Source organism: Micromesistius poutassou, assembly GCF_964030765.1.
Source record: "Micromesistius poutassou genome assembly, chromosome: 11".
In the NCBI taxonomy this organism is placed as follows: Eukaryota; Metazoa; Chordata; class Actinopteri; order Gadiformes; family Gadidae; genus Micromesistius; species Micromesistius poutassou.
Genome location: NC_140281.1, coordinates 17,361,807 through 17,382,042, shown reverse-complemented (window position 1 = coordinate 17,382,042; position 20,236 = coordinate 17,361,807). Strand labels below are relative to the sequence as shown.

At 47.3% G+C, this 20,236-nt stretch overlaps 1 protein-coding gene across 1 annotated transcript in view; it reads left to right on the top strand.

The window, feature by feature from the left end:
* Positions 1–18,999: 18,999 nt before the first annotated feature.
* LOC311355456 (cadherin-18-like) overlaps positions 19,000–20,236 on the top strand; it is a gene marked incomplete at its 3' end in the record, with an annotated part of 75,297 nt that continues 74,060 nt past the window's right edge. Inside the window, 1 exon segment of the mRNA XM_084475215.1 lies at positions 19,000–19,261. Coding sequence (XP_084331341.1) covers positions 19,022–19,261 — 240 coding nt within the window. The 5' untranslated portion in view covers positions 19,000–19,021.

The window sequence follows — 20,236 nt, the reverse complement described above, 5'->3', positions numbered from 1 at the left end:
AGTGTTAAAGGGACTGTAAAAATTGTTAAAGCCATTAAAAGGGATATTGACATTTTGTGTTACAAAATGGGAAATTGATTAAGGAATACGTAGCTTGTGTTTTTGAATGATGATTTGAATCAAAATGTGGTTTTAATTGGAGGTCAACCGGTTTAACTGGACCAGAACAGGGCTGGGTCTGGGTGGAAATCCTCTGCCTTTAAGGTATGTGTGTAGTTTGATGTGTGTGTGTGTGTGTGTGTAGGTGTGTGTGTGTGTGTGTGTGTGTGTGTGTGTGTGTGTGTGTGTGTGTGTGGGGGGGGGGGGGGGGTCTGTGTGTGTGTGTGTGTGTGTGTGTGCTAGGGTGTCTGTGTGTGTGTGTGTGTGTGTGGGGGGGGGGGGGGGGGTCTGTGTGTGTGTGTGTGTGTGTGTGTGTGTGCACCGATGCATGTGTGTGTGGGCGGTCCTTTATAACAACGTGTTAACGGAGAGGAAGGTAGCAGAGAGACGCACGCGAGCAGGGACACGATATGAGAGAATGAGAGAGGGAGACAGTGTGTGTGGGAGAGAGAGGTAGCTGGAGTATGGGAGAGAGAGAGAGAGATGGAGTATGGGGGAGAGAGAGAGAGAGGTAGATGGAGACTGGGGGGAGAGAGAGAGAGAGAGAGGTAGATGGAGTATGAGAGAGGGGGAGGTTGATGGATTGGAAGAGAGAGAGAGAGAGAGAGAGAGAGAGATGGGGAGAGCAAGCAGATAAAAGTGGGAGAGAGGTGAGAAAACAAGGTAGCTGGAATATGGGAGAGAGAGTGAGAGAGGGGGGTGGCCGGAGAAGGAGTGAGGCACAGCAGGGGGTGGGGAGAGCGGTTAGAGTGAGAGTGAGAAAGTGAGAGCGAGTTGGCGGGAGAGAACGAGATGTACAGATTCAGAGAGTGAGATAAAAGGTGGAGAGATACTGAGAGAGATACCCAGAGATACACCAGCTATACAGAGAGAGAGAGATACTGAGAGAGAGAGAGAGAGAGAGATACGGTAGATGTACAGAGAGAGAGAGAGAGAGATACGGTAGATGTACATAGAGAGAGAGAGAGAGAGAGAGAGAGAGATACGGTAGATGTACATAGAGAGAGAGAGAGAGAGATACGGTAGATGTACATAGAGAGAGAGAGAGAGAGAGAGAGATACGCTAGATGTACAGAGAGAGAGAGATGAGACATAAATACTGAGAGTAAAAAGAAAGAGAGAAGAAGGAGCGATAGAGTCATAGCAGAGAGCAGAGAGCGAGAGACTCGCGTGAGAGAGAGAGAGAGATGAGATCCAGGGACCAGAGCGAGGGAGAGAGGAGGAGAGGGAGGGGCAGAAGCGGGGAGGCGAGCCTGACAGACAGGGACTGAGCTGGAAACGGACCAATCGGGCGCCCCCTCGCCGCGGAGCTGCTGCAGTCACACAGCCGTAGCCGGGCAGGATTGGAGGAAGGATGCGGCGCGAGCGAGAGAGGCAGAGGGAGAGAGAGAGAGAGGGAGAGAGGCACGCACAACTAACTCACTCACTCCAGTGCGCGCACACGTGAGCCACAGTGGGGACGAGAGAGAGGGCTCTCCGCTAGTCAGCCAATAAGTGCTGCCCCAGAGAGGGACCGCGCGGTCGAGGAGGTAACTGAGACACAGGGAGAGAGAGAGCGAGAGAGAGAGAGCGAGAGAGAGAGAGAGAGAGAGAGAGAGAGAGAGAGAGAGCGAGGGAGAAGGGAGGATAATGTGGACTGCAGCGGGAGTGGTGAGCGTCGCTGGGCGTCCGGGAGCCGTCGCGGTGGTTCAGGGGACACACAGCAGGTAAGGCTCCAAGTTTAACTTCCAGAGCGGCCGTCGCCGCCGAGCCTCAGCCTGGGAGGGTGTGCGTGCGTGTGTGTGTTTGTGGGCGAGGGCATTTGGGCACTTGTTTTCAAGTGTTCTCGAAAGGCATGCTGAAACGTTTGTATGAGTCGGGTGTGTGTGTGTGTGTGTGTGTGTGTGTGTGTGTGTGTGTGTGTGTGTGTGTGTGTGATGTTTGAACTCATTAACAACATCTCCAAAAAGGAAAAGGCAATGCACGGTGTGTGTGTGTGGGTGCGCACTTCTCCACCCACCCCTGCATGTGTCCGCGCGTGTGTGTCCACGCATGTGTGTCCGCGCGTGTGCAATTACAAAAAGCCCCCCTTTCCCCCCCCCCCCCCCCGACCGGAGTCAGAGAGAGTCACTTCTCAGAGTCGTTTTTCACGTCTAATGAGAGAGAACGCCTCGCCCCCCCCAACCTCCCCCCATCCCGGAGCGGGTTTGGGGGGGGGGGGGGGGGGGTGTCCGGGGGCCGGGGGCGCTAGACTGCCTGAGAGACGGACTTCACTAACACAGTGAGGGAGGGGGAGGGAGGGAGGGGGGAGAGACGGTGAGGAGTGACTAGCTGAAACCGAAGAGATGCATTTGCTGCAAGAGTGGGGGAGAGAGAGAGGGAGAGGGAGAGAGGGAGAGAGAGAGGGCGAGGGAGAGAGGGAGAGAGAGAGGGCGAGGGAGAGAGGGAGAGAGAGAGGGAGAGAGGGAGGGAGAGGGAGAGGGAGGGGGAGAGGGGCAGGGGCGAGTGGAAAAAGGTGCGCGAGGCACTGCAGGAAAGGCGAGTCCCATCATTGATCGCTGCCCCTTTTATTAGTTGAGGTCCGCACGCGCATCACATTCTGTTCTGCTGCGAGTGAAATCAAAGACCCCGAACCCCCCCCACACCAACACGCAAACACACACACACACACACACACATACCTCACCACCACCCCCCCCCCACACCAACACACAAACACACACACACACACGTACCCCACCACCACCCCCCCACACCAACACGCAAACACACGTACCCCACCACCACCCCCCCACAGCCAACCCCCTCAGCACACACACACACACACGTACCCCACCACCACCCCCCCACAGCCAACCCCCTCAGCACACACACACACACACACACACGTACCTCACCACCACCCCCCCACAGCCAACCCCCTCAGAACATACCACAGACAGCTGCACAAAGACCACTGGAGTAGCTTTTCAAAACGCTTTCACAATGTGTTACCTTTGAGTGTGTGTGTGTGTGTGTGTGTGTGTGTGTGTGTGTGTGTGTCTCCCTGTTTGTGTGTGTGTGTGTGTGTGTGTGTGTGTGTGTGTGTGAGGGTCGGAGTCCTACCTTTGTAAAGGCTAAGGGTTGGATTGGGCTTGTGCGTGGGGTTAATGGACGTGTGTACGGTGTAGCTTATGTTTCTGACTGTGACATGTGATTGACGTGCACCTCAGACCTTTAATCTTCTAGTTTTTGACTGTTTTCATAACAGGCAAGTGAGGTATGGAGCAGGAGGAGCACTGAATATTTCAGTCTTTCGTTGGTGGAGCTGTTTACTCCATCACATCCTTCACGCAGGAAGAAGAGCAGGAGATGGATTGGCAGACGCACAGACACAAGCACATAAACAGCAGCACACACAAACACAGCAACACACAAACAGCAACACAAAAACACACACACACACACACACACACACAAACCCACACACACACACAAACAAAACAACACACATACACACACACACACACACACACACACACACACACAAACAAAACAACACACATACACACACACACAGCAACACACACACACACCGCTTGTGTTGGTCAGCTGCTGTACGGTTCAGGGGGTGCCAGGGGTTAAGTGCCTTGCTCGTGGCCCATCGTGGCATCAAACCCGGTAGTGTGATCGCTCCATCAGCAGTCTGTCTATTCCTCTCTTGATTCCCTGCTTCACCTCCAGCTCCTGTCTGCCACAGCCCATACACAGTATCTCTGTGTTGTGTGTTTGTGCGTTTGTGTCGTGCTTCTGTGTTTGTGTTTCTATGCTATTGTTGTGCTTGTGGTGTGTGTGTGTGTGTGTGTGTGTGTGTGTGTGTGTGTGTGTGTGTGTGTGTGTGTCTGCAATGGCACAGTCTCTTAACTCGCTGTACGCTAGCAGACATTATATTAAAACACTCTTAAAGCAACAAACAATTAGAGACTGAAAAACAAGGGTGAACTTACAACCTTATTAAAATAAAATGGTCAAATGAGTTAATTAAAGTGAATCTTCTTGAGGGATAAGGTCTCTGGAAGGCTGTAGTGGTACAACAGTGGCATGAGGATAATACTGAACTACAACTTCTACGTCTGTGTGGTATTAGTATTTAATATTAGTATTAGTATTGCTAGCTGAGTGTAGTAATAATTCAGTGTAGTGCAGTGCAGTGTATCTCGCCTCAGGACACACATTTGTAGTCAACAATAAGTCATTAAGTCAGAATCAGAAATTACTCAAATGTATTCATGTAGTATTGCAGTATTCAACAATGCCTTCAGGTGCTGTTAAAAACAACCAAAACAAGAAGCTGCAAAGACAGGAGCTAAACTCAATGACATAGCGAGCCATTGAATCATGAATGAACATTGAAGCATCCATGTTGCGCTTCCTTCTAGGTTTGGCATATTCTATGCGACCCACTCAAACGCTTATAACCCACTTATGGGGTCGCGACCCACCAGTTGAGATTCACTGGAATAGTGTAACGTACTATTCCAGTATTGTCGGGTAGGAGTTGAACGTAGCACAGTTAAAATATAGTGTAGTATATTGTATTGTAGTGTAGTGTGCTATTGTACCACATATTGTCGTAGTATAGTGTTTGTATATTAATAATATAGTGTGTATATTATTATATACCAATTGAATAGACTTCAATCGACCCTCTCAGATTTTTTTGTCAGCACAAATATATTTTGGTGTGGTATTTCTTTGTGACTTTGCCAATTTAATTACAAAACAAATGTATGTGTTGTGTTTGTGTTCTGAAGTTGGGCCTGGACTAGAATCTAATATATATATATATATATATATTTAGCTGCATCCCCTTATGCATGTATTCCATTTAGCATATAATGAGGGCCATTTACATACAATCATAGATGTTCACTGCTGCATTCATGGTAGATCACCATGAACCACGTTATACAAACCCTACCGCCCACCTTTTCTCAGAATCAAAGAGAGTTCATGGAATAGATTCATAGGATCAGCTACATTTGGGATATATATATAGTTGGCTGTATTAACACCAAAAAGTTATTATTAATTTGTATTTTCACAACGCAGCTGACACTGCATGAATAATTATTTTCTCTATTCCAATGTAATGCACTGCTGAAATCCCTCGTCCCTTAAGAGTTTCCAGACCTAACATCATCATAAATCTTGTATTTCTCTAAAAAGGTTTGAGGCCATGGGTGATGGGAGGAGGGATTTCACACTTTCCTTAAAAGTCGTTTCCTTAAACACAACTTTCTTTTGATTCGTCATCACCCAATTGGAGGTGTGTTAGAGCAGAGGTCTCAAAGTCAAGGCCCGCGGGCCACTTGTGGCCCGCCGGCCGACATTTTGTGGCCCCCGAGTGGACATCAGTATGTAATGTTAATGTGGCCCGCGTGTCTTTACCAAACGCGCTTTGGCCCGCATGGGCTACCATAGCAGGCAGCCAGCCGGGTTGCTAGGAAACGCAGCAAGCAACGGAGTGACACCACTGCACTTGAGATGCACTTTGAGAATGTTGTTGAACTGTTGATGAACTGTTAATAAATATTGAGAAAATTGGAACCGTTTTTTTTTTTTTTTTTTAATACTAAACACCCTTTTTAAGAAATACTTGAGTACTTGTGGCCCAACCTCAGCCAGGCTCCCCCTCCAGTGGCCCCCAGGTAATTTGAGTTTGAGACCCCTGTGTTAGAGTAATTTCAGGACAAGACAAGATGAAAAGTTCTCACATCGTTGAAGTGGTGAATATCGTCATAAAAGTCTCTCTGGAGACAATTTGTCAAAGACAAATTTTAGCTGTAAAGTTTTCAAAGATGGCGTCAAACACGAAAACTTCCTCACCCAAGCATAAATTACCTCACCATAGCGACAGCCGATTGAAGCTTAATCCATCAGCTAATTAGCATCCACTTGCCAACGTGAGCATTTTCACGGTAGTTTGTCCCAAACAGGAAGCCAGGCAATGTGTATCGTTCCAGCCGTCATAGTCCCGTTGAACAAGGGCCCAGCTAGGGAAGGAATGAATCATTCATCTCTTCCAGTGTTAACACAAACGCGCATCACAGCAGCCTCTGCTAGCTCCCTAAGCTAGCTGCCCAGGTAGCAGACAGACAGATAGCTTTAGCATGGCGGCGTCCCCCCTGTTTCAGCGCCGACGCTGCCCATGGCTAAGACTAGCTAGGGAGGGGGTGGGGGGACAGAGGGAACAGGGAGCAGCCTCAGATTCATCCCTCAGCAGAAGCGACAGCCCATCTTCCTCCCAACCCCCCCCCCCCCAACCATACCCCCCCATCTGCCCCCACAGCTTTAAGATAAGGCTAAAACCAAATCAGTCAAAGTTTCAGTTACCACATTCTAATGTATTTTCTTCCCGGAACATGGCCTCGGGGAACGAATGCATCGGGCAATTTTATTTAGTCATGGAATTATTTATCTTCAGTAACAGAGTAGTGGGTGTGTGTGCACACATGACACAGTGACATATATACATACGCGGACACACACACACACACGCACACAGACTTATTTTTAAGCTTGCACATTTCAGTCCAATGACATATTTCACCTTTTATCCTCAGAACTTTATTGTTTACTTTTATTTGAATACATCTGTTGTGTGTACATTGTTTGTGCATCAAAAATGTTATGCTGCACAGGCTAGGATGCTTGGAAAATCTGTAAATGACTTTTGACTTCTGTTCCATAATGTGGATACCGAAACAACATTTCTCTTGACACTTGCTAGTGATAAGTACGTCAGATCCACAAACAATCAAGTTGAATTCTTTACTTCATTGAGTCTCAATGACCCGTGCTTACACAGATATATCCTAGTATTGTGGTGACTCGCTCATAGCTTTCTTGTCAAACCATTGTTGAAATGTTGCCCATTTTTATCTCTGAAGCTTTATGTGTTTTGTGTTTTCTTAAAGGCACTGCTTGAGTCTCCTACTGGTAGGGCCATAAAACAGCCAGCAACGCAGCAATGGCCCAATGGAGAGTGCTATTCTGTCACAGGTGTTGACTATAGAACTCCTCACTGGTTCCTGAGGTATATCTTTACAGTCTCAGGAAGTTGAAAAGAAAAAACACATCCAACATTAGAGTGATGGCTGCCAGCTACCGTTTATCATACATGCTTACAGACTGTTGTATAGAATGGAGCATTTTATAGTAGTGGTTTTATAGTATCCAAATGGTAAAAAAGGTCATTTCAACTGAAATATGAGGCTTGGAAACATGACGCGATACACTTTGAGTAATACCTTAACTGGAAACGAGACGCCGCCACAAACATACGACATGGAAAACAATAACGACAGCTGTGAGACAAACAAAGGCACACAAATCTCAGAGCAGGTGCCGAAGACGGAAATATATTGAGATTTAGTCATCAAATTACATTTCAGTGGAAACGTATTTCAATCATGATCTTGGCATCTAAGCACATTTAGACGTGGAATCGTGTTAGCGTTTGTTCATGTTATTGTTGAAGCCATCATGAACGGGAAAAAATAAACTCATGAGAAACGCTTTCCGACTGCAGCCGCTGTGTTGCCGGCTCCCTAGCAGCTCGTCAACGTAAGAATGACTTCCTCAGCATGATGTGTGGCATAATATTCAACCCTGATGCACGTCTAACCTGTGATAAGCAGTGGCCCCTTTTAGTTACTTCTCCCAGCCTCTATATCCCTGTTAAGTAACGTTGTTAAATACACTGTTAAAAACACTGTTAAAAGTGTCTTCCATGTGAATACTCGGGTGCTGCGAATCTATCGATCAACCTGATAAGTTTCATAATAAGCACCGCCACCGCCTTCAAGGGGCCTTTCCCTACGTGCCGATTACCCCCCACCCTCACCACCCTCGCCCCGCGCAATCAGCAGTGGGTGGAAAAATCAATCAAGTGTGAAAAGTTCTTGATTAAAAGTGAGTGCATTTAACCCATCAATGTCACGGGAACGAGTGGGGCGAAAGGACTGAGGCTCTGGTGTCCATTTTTTAACATTCAGTCATTTATCGGACGATTTTATCAGAAGCGACTTCAGTGACTCAGTTCCTCCCTTTTTCATCAGGGTTCAAACCCCAAACCCCTCGAGGGTTTGAACCCCAAAGCCCTCGGTTGGGATTCAAACGCCCGAGGAACGCCACGATTCAATTCTGTACAGCATGATTGTAAGATGTAAAATGTCACACACATTATTACCAGGGTATTAAATATACTAGGCTATTAAACATTTTCGTAACATTTCCCACAGAACATATTGTCAAAAAAGTAAGGTTCATAAAAAGGCAATTGCGTTTTTTTGTCAATTATGCATTAAAATGGTGCCAGAACTTCCATTACTTGGCACAATAATGAAGTAAATCATAAAAAGGACCTATTATATTAGTAAACTATGTGTCAGGATCATGTATTAAATCCTACACAATTCACCACCCAGCCATCCTCTCCTCCAGGCCCAGACAGCGCTGACTCCAACCTCCCTCCGCCGCCCTTCGTCCTCTGTCCGCTGCTCCGTTGTGTCTTGTAATTGTGTCTTTAGGAGCTCACAATGGGGACAGTGCGGTGGCCCACCACCCTCTGGTTCTCCCAGACAACTGGGTGAGAGGGAGCATTGGGGTGATTCATCCCCCTTTGCCTCTCGCCTCGCTGGCAGAGACAAATGGAAGGCAGAGCCTGTTCTCGTTCTCCAGAACGAGAGGGCAGTATGAATGCGCTCCAGTGTTGGTCGCTCTTGCTGTTTCCTTCGGTTTGTTTGTGGGAGAAGGACATGTCACAAAATGGCTCCTTGGCCATGGAGATCTTACCCTGGCTCACACGTCTCACGTTTCGTTCAAATGGGATTGAAAATAAGAACAGAAATCCTTCAACGCGTGTTGAAGAATCTAAGATAAAATATGTAAAAAAGAAACGAGTCCCACCACGGTGGCGATGATTCATTCTCTGTATACAGTCGGCCAGCAGGCTGGTTTGAATAGAAATCTGTATAGAGAGAGAGAGAGAGAGAGAGAGCGTATTTGCAGATGATGGAAGTTGAAGAAGAAGAAGAAAAAAAGAAAAGAGCAAAATAAAACCACAGCCATTTGACTGGCAATGCATTGCATGAATGCTTAATGCGCCATTAGGGGATTGTCTTCCCGTGTGTATTTGGAAGTGTTTGCTCACTGACTTTCCCCTTTTTAAAGAGCTCTTAAGGAGGGAATTATCATTATATAATCGGTGCACTTTTGTGCTGGTGATCCTGAGGGCTTCCTCTCTGAAACGTTCCCCCTCCTCCAGTCGGTCGGGACGGGTCTGCCTCCGGACACATTCGGGAGGTTTCTCGTCGTCTTTTCAGATTTATTTTCTCTAACAATTTGTGTTTTTGTTCGCCTAAGCACACTTGCTCGCTGTTCTCCGCGTACCACGGGCGGCATGAGGCTCAGGAGGGAGAGCGGGTTGAGTGATAACCGGAAGGTTGCTAGTTCGATCCCCGGCTGCTCCAAGCTGAGTGTGGAGTGTGTCCCAGAGTGAGACGCCTTACCCTGACTGCTCCTGACCAGCTGGCTGTCGCCCTGCGTGGCTGACTCCGCCGTCAGTGTGTGAATGTGTGCGTGAATGGGTATTTGTTGGGCAGTATTGTAATGCACTTTGAGTGGCCACTGGTTAGAAAAGCACAGTTTAAATGCAGTCCGTTAACCGTGTTCCCACCCCCCCCTGTACGTTTCCTGTTCCTGTGTGTATGGGGGTGAGGCCCTCCCACTGAGAGCTTGACTCAGTGTCCCGGGTGGAGCTGTGTGACAGTGGACGTACACACAAGACACGTAACATGTGATGTTGGCTTATGCTCAGTCAATGTATTCGCAACTAAACGTATGTGTGTGATGGCAATACGATTATGTACATGCCATGGTGACTTCTCATATGAACATTTAACGTCAACAAGACCAAGGTAGATGAGAATTTGACGGCAACCACACATACTGTATGTACATATGATGGAAACTAAACATGGTCTTATCATGTCAGCAAGATGTTTACAAATCTTTAAAAAACTGGTCTGCTTTAGTGGCAAAGAAGTCACAGTTTTACCGAAACCATTTGGAATCCACCATTTGGAATTATTTTCACAATAAAAGCATGTGTAGCCTTTTCCAGTTCAGTTTGCAACACAGCAACACAAAAAATAGAACGATGTTTGCGAGAAACAATACAGACGAAAGTGTTGTCTTTTCCGAGTCAGCGCGCCATGCTTGTTAAGCTTTTATTCAAACGACATATTGACATTTTGAACCCGACGGTATATGCAACACCGAAACAAGCTGCTAAAAACACGTTCGGAAACGCTGGCGCATTCTATGAGTCGTGTTGGTGTCATGGAAACCAGAGAAGGACGGAATCCTTCTGACAAGCAGCGTGTTACAAAACAACCAAGGTTGAGCCAAGGGGAAGCCTGCCCACTGCTGCCCTCGGTCGGGAGGCAGAGTGGAGACGTACCGCGCTGATCTGATACAATGGTAGAGCGGCACGCAGGTCAGCCGTGCTCCCTCCCTCCTCGCTCCCTCCCTCCTCGCTCCCTCTCTCCCTCCGGGACGAGAGAACCAGAGAGAGAGAGAGAGAAGAGAGACACACATGGAGACAGGGAGTGAGAGAGGGGAGAGAGACACAGGGAGACAGGGAGTAAGAGATGGGAGAGAGACACAGGGAGACAGGGAGTGAAAGAGGGGAGAGAGACACAGGGAGACAGGGAGTGAGAGAGGGGAGAGAGACACACAGGGAGACAGGGAGAGAGAGGGGAGAGAGACACAGGGAGAGAGAGAGGGGAGAGAGACACAGGGAGTGAGAGAGGGGAGAGAGACACACAGGGAGACAGGGAGAGAGAGGGGAGAGAGACACAGGGAGAGAGAGAGGGGAGAGAGACACAGGGAGTGAGAGAGGGGAGAGAGACACACAGGGAGACAGGGAGAGAGGGGAGAGAGACACAGGGAGAGAGAGGGGAGAGAGACACGGAGTGAGAGAGGGGAGAGAGACACACAGGGAGAGAGAGGGGAGAGAGACACACAGGGAGAGATAGGGGAGAGAGACACACAGGGAGAGATAGGGGAGAGAGACACAGGGAGAGATAGGGGAGAGAGAGGGGAGAGAGACACAGAGACAGGGAGACAGAGGGGAGAGAGACACGGAGACAGGGAGAGACAGAGGGGAGAGAGACACAGGGAGAGAGCCCGTATTGATTGGCATATCGGTGGATGAGGAGGTGAGCCTGGAGGCACTGTCCACACATAACCCATGAGGCTTAGTGACTCCTCCTCTTTGTACTCTCTCTCTCTCTGTCTCGCTCTCCCTCACACTGTCTCTCTCTCTCTCCCTCACACTGTCTCTCTGCCTTGCGCTCCCTCTCTCTCTCTCTCTCTCTCTCTCTCTCTCACGGTCTCCCTGTTTCTCTCCCTCACACTGCCTCTCTCTCCCTGTCTCTCTCTCCCTTGCTCTCCCTGTCTCTCTCTCTCTCTTTCTCTCTCTATCTCTCCCTCACACTGTCTCTCTCTCCCTTGCTCTCTCTCTCGCCCTGTTCTCTGGAGCTTCTGAAAGTGCTTTGGTTTGCTGCATGGAGGCCAGGAGAGACCAGGAGAGAGAGAGAGAGAGAGAGAGAGAGAGAGAGAGAGAGAGACCAGGAGAGCAAAGGAGAGAGAGAGAGAGAGAGAGAGAGAGAGAGAGAGAGAGAGAGAGAGAGAGAGAGAGAGACCAGGAGAGCAAAGGAGAGAGAGAGAGAGAGAGAGAGAGAGAGAGACCAGGAGAGCAAAGGAGAGAGAGAGAGAGAGAGAGCGAGAGAGAGAGAGAGAGAGAGAGAGAGCAAAGGAGAGAGAGAGAGAGAGACCAGGAGAGCAAAGGAGAGAGAGAGAATGATAGAGAGAGAGAGAAAGATAGATAGAATGAGCGTGTGAGAGAGAGAGAGAGAGAGAGAGAGAGAGAGAGAGAGAGAGAGAGAGCACCATGGCAGTACGATATGTGACATACCATAGAATAAGAGATCATTTGTGAACAGATTAATTTGATGTATAGATCATGTTCTTTCGTATTGCTTTGTGGTGGTAGTTTTATTGCCTCACTATGCTGTTGCATCATTCGAGCCACTCTCGTGCCAATAAAGCATTTTGAATCCACACGCAAAAAGGAAGAGGGATAGATTTACAAAGGGATAGACAGCAGCAGAAGAGAGCGAGGACAAGAGAGAGAGACGCAGTGAATGGAGGGAGACAGATAAAAGGAGGGATGGAGAGAGGGAAGGAGGGACAGAAGTATGCACATACATCAAGGATGGAGAGAGAGAGAGAGAGAGAGAGAGAGAGAGAGCGCCCCAGCGATGGTGATGGAGCCGTGAAGAGAGATGGATGAGGGCGATCGTGCCGGTGATAGTGATGGGAGGGGATGCTTGTTTTATCCCCCCTCAGTGGCCAGCAGATGGAGGCTGTCTGCACCTTGCTGGCTCCCCTCTAGCAGCCATTAAACGCTACAACAGATGGGGGCTCACGCCAGCCTCTGCCAAGCCCCCCCCCCCGCCCTAGTATCCAGCCAAACAACATATAGAGACTGACACGATGTGGTGGGACCAGGTCTGACACACAGCTGAGGGGAGGGTGGGGGGGGAGGTAGAATTGGAGGAAGCAAGGAAGAAGAAAGGGAGGGCACATTGCTGAAGGGAGGGAGGGAGGGGGAGGGCAAGCGAGGGAAGAGGGGAGGTAGAGTTGGAGGACGTAAGGAAGAAGGGAGGGAGGAATAGGAGATGGAAAGGGAGGGAAGGAAGGAAAGACGGCGGGAGGGAGAGAGAGGCAGGCCTTAATGAAGGTACACGGGTATAAAGGTTGATAGGTCAGGAAGGAGGCAGGGAGAGAGGTAAGGAGGCTAGGTAGGATGAAATGATAGGAAGGAAAGAAATGAGGGGATGTAGAAAGGGCGGAGGGGACGGTAGGAAGGAAGGAAGGAATGAAGGAAAGAGGACACTAGAAAGCTCAACAAGCCCCTTCCTCCCTAATTAGTTTTCTATTACCCAATCAATCCAAAGCAGCCGACTCCTCCTCCTGGCGACGGCGGCGGCGCAAGTCAGTCAGCACACTCACCGGTTGGCTGAGGAGAGCGAGCAGGGATGATGATTGGCCGGGCGGTCAGGACACAGATGGTGTGTGTGGAGAGAGAGGGAGAGAGAGAGAGAGAGAGAGAGAGAGAGAGAGAGAGAGAGAGAGAGAGAGAGTTGAAGGACAAGACACTGTTGACTTTAGGTGGAGGAGGTGGGAGGTGTGTGTGTGTGTGTGTGTGTGCGTGTGTGTGTGTGCGTGTGTGCATGCGTGTGACTCGTTAGGAGTCGTTACAGCGATGGGTGTAATTAGCAGCAGGTCTAATCTGTGTTTAAAGCCCGCTGTCGATTGGCTGTGATTATAAACAAGTGTTGGGAGAGAATTCAAATGCAAGGTCCTTCCACGTTTTGTCTCTGGGTTGTGTCTCTTTGTGTGTCTGTGTGTGGTTGTGTCTGTTTGTTTTGTTGAGCTTGTGTTTGTTTATGTTTATGGGTGTGTGTTGCTTTTCAGATGCAGACTTATATGTGTCTGTGTGTGTTTGTGTTGTTATATATTCATATGCAGACGTATGTGTATCTGTTCTTGTTTGTGTCTGTCTGTTTGTTTGGTTGAGTTTGTGTTGTTATATATTAATGGGTGTGCATGTGTTGCTATTCAGATGCAGACTTGTGACAGACAGTGTGTGTGTGTGTCTGTGTGTGTGTGTGTGTGTGTGTGTGTGTGTGTGTGTGTGTGTGTGTGTGTGTATGTGTATGTGTGTGTGTGTGTGTGTGTGTGTGTGTGTGTTTAAGTTATGTGTTACTTTTTTGTGGGTGTTCATTCTGTCTAATTTTTTTTCAGTGTGTTTGCGTGTGTGTGTGTGTGTGTGTGTGTGTGTGTGTGTGTGTGTGTGTGTGTGTGTGTGTGTGTGTGTGTGTGTGTGTGTGTGTGTGTGTGTGTGTGTGATGTCGACGTGTATGTCAGAACATTCCGATTCCCGGTACGTTCTGTTCAGCTGACTAGCTGAGCCTCCATCTTGTAGATCGTTGATTCTTCAATTTTCCAGCCTGCGTACATAAAAAGGTTTCGACTCCCCCAGCCTCTCTCTCACTATCCCCTCACTTGATAGCCGAGCCATTACCTTTAATTACTCACCTCAACGAATAAACTCACATTCATCCTCAACATTACTGATATTTCACCATCCAAACATACTCAAACCCCCCAGAAAAACCCAAAATGGAGAGAGAGTGCGCTGGAGGAGGAAGGAGAAGTGGAGGGGAGGGGGAGACAGACAGACGGTTTGATGTAGCGCTCTGAGAGGCGGAGGAAGAGGAGAGGAGAGGTGTTATCAGCGGAGCCAGGTCATGATTATTAGATAACCCTGGCCGTGTTTCCTGTCCACCCTCTGCAGCCGTACCCAGCCCTGGGCTTTCATCTGCGGCCGGCTGGCCATCCATGTGGATGTCGATCGCAGCCGGGAAGATACCAATTACAATTATGCATTTGAAAGGCGTGCGATGAAAAGAAAAATTATACGATCAAGGATAATTGTATGTGAAGTGTCGATCTAAATGTTGTTGTCACCCGATTTGTTTTTATTTCACCAGTTAATAATGCACTGGTTACCAACGGAACTGGAACCTGCTGGACTCCAACTGTCAATAAAGAAAGCATGTCTGCGCCGGGCAACTCCACTGCTCTCGATCACTCCGCGTAGGAGGAATTCCTGGCTGAACAGTGTGCGGCGGATTAGTGTGTCGCTCTTTGAGGGAATAAAGGATAAAGAGAGATATCCTTTCGGTCAAACAAACCTTGACTGTTAGCTCGCTAGCCGAATGCCGTTGCTGGTGTGATATCACAGTTTGTTTGACTTTAAGCACAGAAAACGCTGGCAACTGTGTTTGTTGTCCCTGCCGATTGTATGGCTAAGCTCACACGCTAGCACGCGTTGTATAATCTCCTTACACTCACAAACAATAGACTGGATGGAATCAGCTGATAGACATCGTCCATAAAAACACATTATTTTACTACGCAGGCATTTAGGAGTTGCATCTATCCAGATGGATTCACAGTGAGCTCAGTTCTTCGAAGAGCAGGTAGGGGTTAAGGCCCTCTTGGTCAGGGTTTGGGTTTCAAACCAAGAACCTTACAGCAAACACCACACACCTGAACTACTTCAGTATCCTACCCCCTTAGAAACCATCTAAGAACTTTAAGACAGCTATTTACTTTTCCACTGGTCCATAAGCTGTTTTTGCTTATGGACAAAGAAAATTATATTATCCTTTGGCACCTTGAGCTAGCTTTATGCAATAATATCCAATCGTAAGAAAGGTTCAAACCACGTGCTATACTGTTGCCAAGTCCGGATGCCATCGATCCGGGGTAATTCCTTTAATAAGACATTAGGGAAAATCAATATGTCTTTGATAATGTCTTCCACCTGGTTCTAGGCAATCAGTGGCATTTGGTTGTTTCACGCAGACACACATCGCTGGTCCCTGTTTGTTCTTTCACTCCTTTCTTCAACAATCGATTTCTTATCTTCAAAACCTGTACGGTAATTAATTACATAAATACAACAATGCACTACTTCACATTCTCCAGAAAAGACTGACACCACAGGCAGGCACTACTCTCTCTGCAGGCACAGAGAGAGAGAGAGAGAGAGAGAGAGAGAGAGAGAGAGAGAGAGAGAGAGAGAGAGAGAGAGAGAGAGAGAGAGAGAGAGAGAGAGAGAGAGAGAGAGAGAGAGAGAGAGAGAGAGAGAGAGAGAGAGAGAGAGAGAGAGAGAGAGAGAGATGCTTGTGTCTTCATTCCTGGTTCTTTGTTTGTTTTTTCCATGAAGGGCGAGAGGTCAAAGGTCAAGAGACAGTTTGGCAGGCAGTGGTCTTAGAAGACGGAGGCTGAGTGTTTGTCGGGCAGACGGACGCTCTGACGGGCTGTCTCTGATAGGCTATCGACATTACTCAACAGCCAGAGGTCTGGGGCTGTGAAATCGAATACAGCGGGGGGTCCAAAAACATAGCGCCATTAAGGGATATACCGTGGTTACCGTCTCCCTCCATCCATCCCGTTCTATCTTTGTCTCAAACCCTCCACTGCTGCCAGCCTAATTCGGTAGAACATTCCCTCGGTCGGGGTTCGAGGCCCACTGTGTCCAACCATGCTGATAAATGTCCACACACACACACACAGCATTGTGAGGCAGTGGTGGAACGGCATCCCGCTAAATGGCCTACTACTGGCATGCTGAATATGCGGGAATATGTGTATTTATATACATTAATCACCTACACAGCCACACGCCAGGAACATCTGTGCCCCGACATCAAAATGTGCTGAGAGCGTTACACTTGCCAGAACAGCAACGTCAGTCGTAAACTGCAGGGGAAATGATTCACATGACACGGCCAGATGCTGTTGATCTTTTTCCCCCTCTATTTTATTAAGGCTGTCTTAAAATGGATTCCACTTTAAATCGCAGTGATAACGAGGCGGCGAGACAATGGCAGCCCAGGAGTGGGAGAGACGAGCGCAGAAACCAACTGTTAAAATGGCCAGGTACCTCATTGAGGTAGCCCTTGAAAGCAGTAGGATCACTAACAAATCCTCACATCTCCGGTTGTGGAAGAATGATAAACTCGGCAAGCAAACTGAACTGTTTGTTTCTTTGTGTGATTCCTCTTCCTGCGACCCACGCCAAGGTAGTCGAACTATGGCTCTAGTCTTTGCACAGCTTTGTGGTTTTGTGCCAGGGATAATGGAGGATTTGAGCGGCAGGCTTTCATAACGGCACCTATGCAGAGTCCTGTCTGAGATTACAAATGTTGTTACATTTCAACAGTATTCATTCCTCCCTGTCTTAATCCACAGTAATGTGAAAGCCATTGTCTGCCTTTCTATTGGCTGGGCAGGCAGGTATAACAAATCCCTCCACAGCCTACCCCTTAAAGCCAACACCAGCGTAGTCAAGTACAGCTTGAGCTTGCGCATTTGCATTTTAGGATATTAAAGAAAACAACAAACATGGATTAGCAATTTTTTGCATATCCTTTTTCCTTATAGGTACAGCGTATCGAGAGAGAGAAATAAATAGGACAGGATGTTGTGACTACTTTACTGGCGTAAAGTGAGTGACAGTTGAAACTGTGTTTAAGACTGGTGTTAGCGTCTCATCTGTGATGCTGTCACATGGTATGTACGGGGTATGAGATGGGGGGCTCCTCTCTCTCTTCAGAAGCCTGCTACTTTCCATATCCCTGTTTTAAATATCAAAAGATGCGTGTCTCCCTCTGAATAATTCCCCACCAGCGCGTGCTTTGCATACTAACGCTCGTGGATGTCAAATTGAATTCCTTATTTTGTTTTCTTCATATATACATCTATTTATTTTTTGAAGATTAGTCTTTATAGTGTCGTCAATAACAAAAATAATATTTACATTTATGGAACCCACCAAAGATTTCTGGCTCCTTCAAACAGTGTACCGGTATTTTTATTAACATAAGTAGTGATATTATAAATAACCATACTAATAGTTGTATTAGTAGTACTGGTACTTTGTAGTATGTTGTAGTACTATTAGCGCTAGTATTAATTATATTAGTAAAGGTGATCCAAATTCCTGCGGGAAATAATGAGGGAAAACGCAACAGAGCCACATTAAATCCACTTGGATTCAGTGTTTGACCTTATAGTCAGACTAAACAAGTCAATATTCCCAGCTCTGCACAAAATACTCTAAAGCTAAATCAAATGGCAGGGCCACAGGTATGCAGACATGCAGGTTTGCAATGTCAAGAAATAAAACCTAAACCAAATACTAATAATCCTTTATAGGTTTTTAACCACCAATGCGGTTTATATTCCTGGCAAGCACTTCACTGTATTTGTACAATCTTTATTTGTGAATTTATTTATTTTCTGCAGACTTTCTCAACGGCTTTAGTCTCTATGGGTTTGGGAAGTTAATGTGTCTTTATAACAGCGAATGTTAAAACAATCTGCATCAGTTACTGTGTTTTCCCGTTCCTCCATTACTCACCAGGCCAAGGGGATAGAACCGTGTGCGCACACCTGAGCACTGTAACAACTCGGAAACCAAAAACGTTTTTGTATTGATCTTTTCTATGAAAACCCACTCATCTTTTGAGGCACTTGTGTCAACACAGGAACGTGACCCTATTTGACAATCCTTCCCACAGTTACCTCACCGGCTCCAGACAACGTTTTTCACCTCACCGTTGACAAGGAGACTTTGTGTGTCGGATTTCCATTGAGATAATAGAAAATTTAAAAATTCCTAACGATTTTTTAAAATGCTAGTCATAGTGTGCTGCTATGTTTTAATGAACTCTCATTTCAGGGATTGTGAGATAAAGTTATCTTATCTAAGTTTGGTGAATTAATTTAACAAATCTCTAACCGTCTCCTTTTTCCTTCTTCTCATTCTCAGGAGATACAAAATGGCCGCCGCGATGACCTCCCCTGCACGGTAACGCCGCACGCAAGAGGGCCATTCCCCACTCGGTTCTACCAGCCTGGGACAACTCCACGATGTAAATGAATTCCACCTTCTCCTCCACCCTTTCTTCCCTCTCGTCCTGCCGAAGCGACGACCCTCCTCAGCGACCATGAGACATAGGATAGGATCCGCCCGCTCCCCTCTTTACCCCATTTGGATTTAAGGAGTCTCGTTTTTTTGGTGTGTCCACCACCACCACCTCCACCTCCACCTCCACCACCGTCGCCTCCACCCCCCACCAGCACCGCCCGCCCCCGGCCCGTGGCTGCAGCAGTGGCTAGTGGCAGCGGTCCCGCCAGCGTCGGCGGCAGGGTGGAGATCTACGGAGGTTTACGAGCCTACGCCAGCACCATGAGGATAGCTAGCAGCTCCCGCGGATACCTGCCACCCTTTCTGGTGTGCCTCTGTTTCATCCAGCGGTGCTACGGGGCCAGCCACCACCACCCGCCAGCCAAGGTGCCCTCCAGGAACGGGACGCGGCTGGCCAACGGGCAGACGGAGGTACACCACAGACCCAAACGCGGCTGGATCTGGAACCAGTTCTTTGTTTTAGAAGAGCACATAGGGCCCGACTCGCAGTACGTGGGAAAGGTGAGGAAACGATTTTTCGTGTATTTTGTTTGCGTTTGGAATCCTGTTCCCGTCGATACTGTTGGGGAAAATTAAACACATGCCTGGATCCCGGTCTAATTGGGTTCTCTGGCGTTCTGCTCCCCACTGAGCTGGGTGTTATGGCGGGGAACACGTGTGTCTTTCAAGGCGGAATAACAATGCGTCATAAGCAGGTTTTTTTCGCCTTCAGATGTGGAAATCCATATCTAATTTGTGCTGGGTGTTTTCCTTCCACCGTCCAAGATGACTGAACTGTGTTGCTGCACGTTTAATGAGTTTACATACATATTCTGCGTAATTATACAACTAGCCAAAGCACGCTTGCTACTCGGAGGAACTTGGCCCCATTTAAGTAGATTAAGTTTCCAGGGGAAAATAGCCCCGTGTGTCCACCTACCCTAGAAGAGTATAAATAGATTCTCTTTTTTTTCTTCTTCGCCCTGTGAAAAGTGAGTCTCTGTTGTACGAGCACAGTGTGGCTCCGGCTACCAGAGGTGTATAAAGTACTTGAAAAAAATAACTATGTAAAAGTATAAGTACTAGTATAAGTGTGAAAGTTAAAGTCTCCTAAAGGAAAATTACTTGAGTAAAAGTCTTAAAGTAGCTCACATTAAATGTACTTAAGTATCTTGGGAAAAAATATACTCAAGTATCAAAAGTAAAAGTTCAAGTATTTTATAGTGCGCATGAAAAGAAGCAAAACAACCCAAAATTATTCTCCCCTTGTTTTTTATTTAACTTTTTCAGGTGAATGAAATGTGGTATAGAACTTTTTTTTCTTTTCTTCCAAAAGTATCCATTACAATTACATTAAAATCTAATCTAGCCAGAGTGGTAATCCACATGTTTACTATCAGTCACATTTTCACCACTGCAGATAAAACATGGTTAGCCAATTTGTATTACCTTGTTTAGTATCCTACTGACTGAGGTATCACACAGCTCATACAAATA